The following is a 10,969-nucleotide window of genomic DNA, read 5'->3' as shown; positions in this document are numbered from 1 at the left end:
TGAGTTCATGCAGTTCGGATCTCACGTTAGACTGTAGGTCCACTTCTCATTTAACCTTGCTACTGAAAGAGGCACTAAATTTCAAATCAAATCAAATCCAAAAGTCTGCTGTTTCGTACACTTGAATTGCTAAGTACGCTGTTTTTTTTTTTGTTTTTTTTTTTTTTTTTAACAACAGTATACAAGCAAAATGCAACGCAAGGAATTATTATGACAGTTGCAGAGATGCCTTTAATTACGAATATTTTGTATTATGCTCTTGGATTATATTATGTTATATCATATTATGTTATTGGGTTGTTATTATCACAAAATATTTTATGCCTATTTATTTGGTATTTACATTCTCTGTCACAGGTTAGGCTGTCGAAAGCGAGATTTACAGCTTAAAAATGAGATTAATGTACTTGATGCTCTCCCACCAGGAATTGAACCCTGGACATGAGACAAATGAGGAAGTAGCACATTTCATGCAGTTAACCAAACCACCAAAAACAGCAGAAGACATGCAATATGTTCAAACATTCCCAAAATTTGATGCAATCAATCAAAAGTGGGCGAATGTGGCTTTCTTCACAAGATTATTTTGAGATTTCCTTCCACAAGATTTCCTTGTCCGTAAATATAACCATGCGAATGAGCTCTGACAGAATATTTGATGTGTTTAGCAGGTGTGAACCGATAAAAGTTTGTTGGTATGGGTCCAAAATTTTGTACACCAAGGTTCAATACTACGGGAACTACTTCTAATTACTATTAAATCGATGTAATTCTACACCCCCAAAAAACGATAAGTAATTGTTAAGTTCTCACCCACATTTTCAAACAAAAAGATATATAGGTTGTTTTTATAATTAAAGAAAGAATACAGATGAAGTGTAAGATCAAATATTTAGGCTATATCAATCATTTCAGTATACTAAAAAATTATATTTTATTAAGAAACGTCGAGTTTCGAAGTTTTGAGTGAGGGAATCTAGACCCGGTGGACTTTTCCTGTGGATGTGCCCTGATTTTGACAGTAGTTAATTTCAGCATAGGGTTAATGTGCTTGTTACAGATCTCTTGCTTTACTCTCTCAATCAAATGTCCCAAACAAATGTCCTTTCAGGTTCGTTGGCAATATCCTTCAAATAACAAGCAAGGAAAGCTATACAACAATAATTTTGTTCATAATTTGTCAGCCATTTATTACATTAAGTCAATTTTGAAATTTCGACACAGATTAGTTTCTTAAGTTTTGATGATAGTTAACTTTGGAATAATATGTCTGTTCTAAATTCTTTCTAAATTTTCACAATCAGTCAATCTACTAAATGATATACAGTAGTTTTCAATCCTTCAACTTAATTCTCCACAAACGCATGGGGTCCTGGTTCGATCCCAGCTAGCGCCAAGTAAACTTTGTGATGGACAATTACCGTGTGCCTGGTTTCCTCGGGGTTCTTTCATTTCCTCCTACTTTCTTTATTCCACTATTTCATTCATTTCTCATCATCGCCGTCTCCTTTAGCTTAGCCGGCATAACGTGGGACGTAAAACACAAAGATTTCGTTTCATTTTATAATTCTTCACAAAGTAGGATAATAATAAGATTTTTGCTACAAAAAATATTCCGAAACAATGCTTTTGTGTCAAATAGGCCTTAGATTCACTAGTACTGACAAGTGAAAGAATATTTTAGTGAAACCTAACACTGCAAACCTATCAAGGATGTAATGATGGGCATACAGGAATATACAGCGTATACCCACCTAATATTCTTATAGTTCAGCATATATTTATTTTAATTCGGGGATGTAATTGAGGTTTAGTATGGGTATAATCTATATTTTTGAAAACGGTTAAGCTATATCTATCAAAAATTCTAGCAATACATAACTATAACCTACGGAAAAGAAATAATAAATATTATCAAACATTCAAACAGTGTACCATGATTTTACTTTTTCTACTTTGAAATACATTGAGAGAATCATTTCTCAGCACATCAGTGGACAAAAAAAAAAAAAAAAAATCTTACTATTGTAGCAATATTACAAAAAGCAATGTGATTTCATAAAATATGCGATTTTCTTACAAATATTCAGTTTATTTAAGCAGGAAAACTGTACCTGGAAGAAAAATCGGACATTGCAAGTACTAAATAAAAAGACTTCAAAATAAGTTGAAATATAATTTTATTCTTCGGTAACTTAGGAGTCTCCAGAGAAGAGTTCTAAACCTCGTATCCTTTTCTGTACAACCTCGGAAACGAGTACTTTTACTTGTTCCATTAGTTTATTTTTATTACAAGAAATTGAGACAAAAAGAAATACAGATAACTGATAGAAAGAATTAATTATATAATACTACATTATTCTATGTTCAATTGCAAAAATTTATTCCTAGATTCTGTTTGAAAACTCATATTAGTTCACAGAAATTAGTCAACAACAGCTAACACTGCACGTTCAAACTTTGTTTTGAACGTCGCGAGACCGCTGTTTCTCCACTCCGCTGCATCCTTTACCCTACTGTACTACACACAAATAAACCAATCATGCTCGCAGCGCTGTTGTGAACCTGGTGTGATGCTGGAATGCATACACGCAAGGAGTAAAAATAGTGGCTGCAATGTTACAGAGAAGAGAAAAAAATGGAAACAATAATAATATATTCTGATTTTCTTAAATATAATAAGGAACAGTGAATATGAAAAATATTAGAGAGATCATGTCCTCCTGTAAGCTGCATAAGGCAACACGAGTAGATGTGGATAGAATAGTTCACTTTGTATATAAACAAATTTACTGTTTGCTACTTTATTCCAATGAACTTTAATACAGATTTGTGAGGTTTCTTTATACAAAAAAAAAAATGTATAATAAAAATTCTAAACTTTCTTAACTACTATTCTAGACGAAGGTAACATACAATATAGCAAGATACTTTCTCAATCACATAAGAAAAAGAGAAATAGGACATAATGTAATTCAGCTAATAAATTGTAGGTTATTTTAGTTTTGTAATCAATGTGGGTGAGTTCAAAGTGATTTACACACGAATAAAAGCACTTCGGCTAGATTTTATCCTTCTCCCTCACAATTGATATAGGGAACATACATATAAGAAAAAATACCACACTAAATATAAAGAAGACTCAAAAGACAAAAGTTTGTAAAACAAGTTCCAACATAGAATTTTAGAATTTTTCCGAACTTACAATTCACTTGAATTATTCCTCTTTATCATTTACTATATTAAAAATACCTATGAGTTCAACAGTAGCAACATATTTTCAGTTTTCATTTCTGAGTTTCGTCTAACGCAACAGCCAGTGTTCACTGCGACTAAATATATTATAACCGTTTGGTAGTTTGAACGGAAACGGTGGTGGTGTAATTAGTTTTGTGTTCAGCCCAGGTAAAAGCAATTTAATCTCATACACGATACGATTAAGTTTATCATTCCTCTCTATTTCCAGAAATTCGAGATGTTTCAAATTGGACGGTATAAGTTTCAAGCAATGCCCCGATTTCAAGTCAATTCCAGCAATACTTAGATATTTCAAATTTGAGTAGCACCCCTTTACGAGATATGTCACACCACATTGAGTAATTGCACAATAAGAAACGTTCAGTCTTTCCAATTGGTGGCAATTCAGAGAAATCGAACGAGCAACCTCATCATTTATGCCATTGCACCAGGAAAGGTCTAAGGACCTCAGATTAGCGATAGTGGGCTGACTGATAAAGTCCATCATTTCATTAGGTTTCACAATGACACCTTTTGTTAGTGCCAAAGAATTTAAATGCATTTGTGTAATACTTTCTAGAGTTACAGTAGATAACATACCAGAGAAGCGAAATTCGAAGTGCTGTAATTTTGTTAATTCTGACAAATGTATTAGAGACGAATCACTCAAATCACGCCCATAAATAGACAGTCTCAATAGCGATTCTTTTCTTTTCTCAATCAGATGCATCAAATCATTATCTGAAGTGGAACGCATATTTCCTATTAACAACTCTTCAAGACTTGGACATCCGTCTATGATTTTCTTAATTGAAATTGAACTCTGGTAGTCTGGCATTTGAGAGAGATCTAATTTACGTAAGTTTGTAAACTTTGAAATTATATCAGCTGGATCGGAGGGTTCAACTTCTCCGTCATCGTAACATATATAATGACTACTAAACTCAAATGAGTCAGGTAACTCGAGGATTTCAATACTTTTACAATTCTGAGTTATCTTCTCAATTGCTTCAAACGGAATACGAGGGACATGCTTCACTACTAATGTTCGAAGATTTGTACAATGGTTGGCAACAAAATGTACTATAATATTTCCTTCCTTGTGATCGATTATTACTCCTTCGACGAAAGGCGTCTGATTTAATAGTTCAATTGCCCTGTCCTTCGTGATGGTGTTATCACAAGTGAAGGTGGTATTTCTCCAGAGCTTCGGTTGGTCTGCAATATTTTGCCAACGTTGGCAAACGTTACGTGCGCTTACCAGGTCTTCGTACTTCAGATAGGAGAAAATCTTCTCAATTGCGAGGTCGGGTAGATGCTCCATAATGTAGTTGTAAATAAGACAGCTATGTTTTGGCTTTCTTCTATAGCTAATTTCCTAAAAAATAAATCAGAAATAAAACTTTCAGTAAATGTTAATAATAAAAAAAAGCAACGCTATTAAACAAGGAAAAAGTAAATTAAACAAAATAATCTAATTCTTGTAGATTTTGTGGTGCCAAAAACGAATTTGAAAACGAAAATATAAAATTACCTCTCGTTTTTGATATACATTCGTGTTTCATAATAACGTTACAGTAATGTACATATTCAACCCGTTTGGGGTAGAATATCACACTCGCGTGACAATCCTGGAAGACCTACATTAATGCTCAGATTCTTTTCGTGATTTATCTAGATGTATTCTGCTATTGTGTGAATCACCAATTCCATTGCATTTACCAGAATTGATTTTTTGTGAAGTGCTGCACATAAAATACACATATTTGCGTGCATATTTGTGAGCAGTTCTTAAGAATTACTGTTTAAACAGAAAATGGCGCAACATTGTGTATTCAATACAGAGAATTTCCACTACTTATGTGTAGAAGTGACATTTTCTTCACAAAGTCAGCATTCAACACCATTAATTTAAAAAAAGTATCATTGTTATTTTGGGTGTAAAATTGGAGATTAAGATAAAAGTTGGGTACACATTGTTTCCAAGACTGAAGAAAGCAATTTTATCAATTGGATAAATGCGAAGAGATGTTCAATATCTTTCGCAGTGCGCATGATTTGAAGCGAGCTGCTTTTTATTTAATTTTCTACTATGCAAGACACGTCTTTGGTATTTGTAGACATAAATGGATTCATGATGGATCTAAACAATTATTACAATCTTACGGGCTGGAGGTTCTTCATAGATTTTTCAAATGCGAATTTAAAAGTGGTATTTTACATATTGGAAACAAACATCCTTCCATTTCGGCTGGTCATGTACTTCATATTAAGGAATCGTATTGAAACTTTGCAACATTTACTGCGAGTCATTATGTATTATGAGTTTCAATGGTTCATCTGTTATTCTTTAAAATAATAACAATTTTGCTAGGTACCGTATGCAGTTAGGTTATTCAAAGCAATTTTGTTTTATTTGTGAATAGGACAGTGGAGATCGTCCGTCTCGCTACTGGCAAAATGACTGAAGTACTAGAAACGCTCTTCAGCAAGGCGTGGAAACCGTGCAATATAAACCAATTATAAATATTAATTTAATGTTGCTTATTCCAGTAAATATCCTATCAGGTCCTATGAATTGTTTTGTTAAGAATAAAAACCACGAGAGGGAGGCCTATAACTCCTTAAGAGGAAACTTCTCTCGGTTAAGTGATGTTAAAGTTAAGGAGAGCATCTTTATCAGCTCGAAGATTTGACAGTTATTCAAAAATCAAAAGATCGATGAAGTGTTAAAAGATGATGACAAAATAGTGAAGGAAACTTTAATAGTGTTTGTTGACAGTTCTAGGGAAAACATAAAGCAATAACTTACAAAAGAACTTGTTTCTGAGTTGTCGTCCTACCACGAAACATTTCGCTGCAATATACCCCTAAAACTTCACTTTCTTAATTCACATCTAAATTGTTTCCTGAGGATTGTGAAGCAGTAAGTGATAACCATGACGAGTGTTTTCATCAAAATATTACAGCCATGGAAATAATATATGAAGGAAAATGGATTCCCATCGAATATAGTTGAACTATTGCTAGGGATGTTCGAAATGTAAGTTATAAGAGCAAGCAAAGCAAAAACGATAAATATAAACCTAACAGGAATCTATCATACACAAGGAATCTCAACCTTTCTAAATTGAAAACTAGTACTGATCTGAATTGTTTATATTATACTTGTCTCTCTGTCAAACTTTTTTCTGTATCGTGTATTTGTATTTTCTTTGTTATTGCTTATTTATATTGAAAGGGGGTATTTGTACTGTGAGCACCAAAAGTATCTTCCCTGGACTGCTATAAATCAATTTGGTCGGGTGTAGTGTCTTTTGCTGGTATCATAAACGCCTAGAGAAAAAAAAAAAAACAGTTTACACCTAAAATGTCGACCAGAAAATGACAGTTAATAAGCCGGTGGTGCATTGAAACAGGCTTTCGCTATGCAGTTGATGCACGAGTAATGTGTCGAATTTAAGATTAATCTCTATTCTTTCAAGCGTGTTGTGCAATGAGCGCTATATGTAAACGACATTGTAATTTGTTGTGTGTGTAATGTATTGTTTCACTATATACTGCATGTGAGAAAAAAGAACACTGATCATACGTGAGTTAGAAAATGCTTGAAGATAACTAAAAACATCAAATCTAGAACAATTGAAGAAAACATAATTATAAATCTATCTTCATACAGGGACCTATTCCAGTACCACATGCATCTCGTCATTTGAACATCTCTTTCCATATCACACTGAGTATAAATTGAAATTGAAAGTACAGAACGTTAAAAATTCCAGAGAAGTGGAGGTTCAAATACGGGCCGCCTGGATGGAAAACCATTGCAGTAACCAGTTACTCACACTGGCCATTGACTTGGTTTTGCTCAGAAACAGTTAGCTAGTTGAAAATTTTTCACGTAAAGCCGGTCCAGGTCAGTGTTGGGAAGTAACGTAACGCAAGTAACGCGTTACTTTTTAAGTAACGTTTCCTAGTAACGCGTTACATTTTTTCCAAAGTAACTGTAACGGTAACGCGTTACAAATTTTTAAGTAACGTACCTAGTTTGCGTTACTTTTTTCGCGTTACATTTCGGATGAGAAACTACAATATATGTATTTTTTTCGGAAACAAATGTTTTCTTTCCTGTAAGTGAATTTCTCAGAATGAAACAATCGAGAATGAATTACGTATGTCAGTGACCGACAGTCACAGTCACACAGAGAAACAGATAAGTTCGTAGTGCCATTTGCTGTTTTTTGATGAGGACAGCCTTAGGGAAATCACGTGTACTGATTGCAAGCATCTGGAAGATTTTGTCGTAGATTTTGACAGCTCCAAATCAATACATTCAGTGAGTGAACTAGTAGTGCAATGATACCGGTAGTCTATTTTACTTTCATTTGTGTTCTTTTTATAAAGATGGAGAACGAAAATATTTTACCGTTCGAACATTTGAAAGAATACTTTTTTCTTTAGTGCTGAGGATGATGGTGGACAGAATTTAAAAGTAAATTGTCTGAAGTGCCCCGGCGGAAAATATTTATCAACAGCTAGGGTGTCATAATTAACGATTTACAGTAAGGGGTTAATATGAATAAACTGTTTTAATGAGCAGGCCTACTTTATTCCTAGAAAATACTTTGTTGATGCATTTAATATTAGAGTTCTTTCAGATCAGTTTGCTTCTCCTAGAGTCCCGTTGATTATAGAGTAGTGTAATGTTTCTCTTTATTCTTTATTTTTAATTTTACATAACAACATTGTTATTATTATATAATTAGTTTAGCAGAATAATAATAAGCAACCACGTTTTCTAACACATAGGGATGAACACAAGTCAAGCTAAAACTCGACTCGACTCGAATTCAAGTCGATTTTCGAGTCAAGTCAAGGATAATATCCTCGAGTCGAGTTCCGAGCCGATTCAGTTTTTCGCGTCGAGTTTCGAGTCCAGTCGAGTTTGATAAATGGCTCGTTCGGTTTAAGTCGTCTTGAAATCATGGCCTGATTACACTGGAAAACGAAAGCCATGGAATACTTTTAATGTTGCTCATTAGAGGTGACACTGCTCGCATCCCGTCTCGTCTCGATAACGAGACCACAAGAAATTTTTTATAACAAGCTCAGCTCCGCTCGGCTCAACTGAGAAGATGGCTCGAGCCGGCTCACTTGGGGTGAACCATCGGCTCGATCTGGCTTGGTAGGGATGAGCCATTTGCTCGGTTCGGCTCAACTGAGCCGAGGGCTCTAGCCGAGTCGACTGGGTGAGCTTTGGCTCGGCTCACTTCTCGGTTCGGGTCGATAGTGAATGAGCTGTAAGCCGAGCTGCTCGAGTCGTTGGCAATTCTAAACCTGGGCCGAGCAGTTTTGAAGATATTTGGCCAGTACCCTATAACTTTTAAACGTGTTTGACTCGAGCCCGAATACTCAACCTAGACCCTCAACCCAAATTAAGAAGCTCGTGAACAATGTCCTTGACTACTAGACTTCACGACTACCGAGGTTAGCAATCAACTAGTTTTTTAGTATTCAAATACAAACCGCCTATCTTTCTTTTCATATACAGTGTTGTTATAATAATAATAATAATAATAATAATAATAATAATAATAATAATAATAATAATAATAATAATAATAATAATAATAATAATAATAATAATAATAATATAAGTTGTAGTAGTAGTAGTGTCATTGATAATAATTATACTCTTTATGTAATATACTTGAAGAATGTACTCGAAACTACACACCGGATTTGGCTCGAGTCGACTTGGAACTCGACCCCAATTCGAGTCGAGTTGGAGGAAATTTTTCGAGTCGAGTTCTCGGGTTGAGGTCAAGATGTCTGTCTCGCTCAAACTCGCTCGTGTCCATCCCTACGAGTAACGCAGTATGGCATTTTTAAATGTTACATTATATGAAAATGTTCATATATCAAGTAAAAATTTGTCCTTGCATTTACATAAAGCGATTCAGAACGTGCAATAATAATAATAATAATAATAATAATAATAATAATAATAATAATAATAATAATAATAATAATAATAATAATAATAATAATAATAATTATTATTATTATTATTATTATTATTATTATTATTAATGTTATTATTATTATTATTATTATTATTATTATTATTATTATTATTATTATTATTATTATTGCGGTAGTAATAGCAGTACGGAAAATTGAACTCATAATTATTTTTCACATTTTTAAAGTTTCGGACCTAAAAGTAACGCATTAGTAACGCGTTACTTTCGAAGTAAAGTAACAGTTACTTTTGGAGGGCGAGTAACGCGTTACTAACGCGTTACATTTTAAGAGAAAGTAAAGTAACTTGTAACGCGTTACATTTTTACAAGTAACTTACCCAACACTGGTCCAGGTACAAAAGCTGCGCCTCTGTTGTATTCAAAATCGATTGCGAATGTGAACTGCGGACTCAACTGCTTACACGGGATTCGAAAATCTACAAATGCTAATTACATCAACATATCTTTCGAATATACAATTAAAATTTTATGCCTGAAAATTTATGTTCTAAGCTTTTGGGAAAGTGGTAATTTACCACTTATTGCTTAGAAAGAAGTAAATTTTGTTTTCTGAGATACTACGGTACTGTCAGAACAAATAATTGTGCGGCTGATTAAAGAATTTATATTACGTTTGTAGGGACTCAATGACGCCAGTGACGACTTCATATATTAGCTTAGACTATAATATATTTTCATGGTGGCTCAACGAAAAACCGTTCGACTTTGATGAGTAGGGTAACTGGTTCGATCTCAGCTTGTGTCAAGTGAGCTTTTTGGTGGACAAACACTGTGTGTGTTTATTTTCTCGGGGTTCTCCCGTTTTCTCCCACATCCTTCATTACAGCATTATTGTCCATCTCACTATCACTATGTCGTTTAGCCTTGGTGCATAATGTGGAGCATTATTTTTTAAAAAGAAAAACATAATATACCGGGATGACTTGATAATATAATATAATGTAACATGAGAATACAATATTTTGTTAGTTTCTTAATAAGGAGAGTGATTAAACTATATAGGTAAAAGTGAGTCCAATCTTGAATTGAGAAATATCTTCATTAATATGGACAGTGTTGTTTCAAAGTCAAAATTTTGAATAAGTAGAAGTACAAAAATACAAAATCTCGTTTTACTATTTTCCATTTTTCTAAACAAATATAGATGACGTTGATAAAGTTGTAATTTTCTCTAATCATAGTTTCTATAGGCTCTACCTGCACTTTAAACGGCATCACTTACGACGAAACCTATCCAAGTGTAACTCTGACTTTGAGTCGAGACTATGGCCGTTGGATAACTTGTCCCAAAAGAACATAACACGAAAAGGGATACATCCTCGATCGGAACCGTTGCGAATATATAAGCGTGAAAAGTTAGAAATTGAGCTCCATACTATACATTACAAAGTCGGATTCCGGGTCAGATTTTTCGGGAACAATCGGGTAAAGAAACTCAGCGAATACATATCAAATTAGTGTGGGGAGCCCAGCACCTTTTGAATGAAATATTTGTGTCTCCGGGGCACTCGCAGGGTCCCACGCGGGGCCCAACTCAAAATTTGCAAATGGAACGTGGGGTCAAGTAGCATTCTGTATGAGAGCTATTGTTAAATAAAAGAAGATAGAACAAATTTTAACTCTCTACGATAACCCTGTGCAAACGGGCAACGGGTCAAAATGTCAATACAACCTACTTCAGAAAA

At 34.2% G+C, this 10,969-nt stretch overlaps 1 protein-coding gene across 1 annotated transcript in view; it reads right to left on the bottom strand.

Annotated features, from left to right (window-relative positions):
* Nucleotides 1-2,172: 2,172 nt before the first annotated feature.
* Nucleotides 2,173-10,969, bottom strand: part of LOC145690367 (S-phase kinase-associated protein 2-like) — a 38,403-nt gene continuing 29,606 nt past the window's right edge. The window contains exon 3 of the mRNA XM_081765194.1: nt 2,173-4,615. Within this exon, the coding sequence (XP_081621320.1) occupies nt 3,305-4,561 (1,257 nt within the window). The 5' untranslated portion in view covers nt 4,562-4,615 and the 3' untranslated portion in view covers nt 2,173-3,304. The remainder of the gene's footprint in view (nt 4,616-10,969) is intronic.

This window comes from Thermobia domestica, chromosome 7 (genome assembly GCF_964235325.1).
Source record: "Thermobia domestica chromosome 7, izTheDome1.hap1.1, whole genome shotgun sequence".
NCBI lineage: Eukaryota > Metazoa > Arthropoda > Insecta > Zygentoma > Lepismatidae > Thermobia > Thermobia domestica.
The sequence above is the reverse complement of the archived record's forward strand: the minus strand, read 5'-3'. Positions and strand labels throughout refer to the sequence as shown.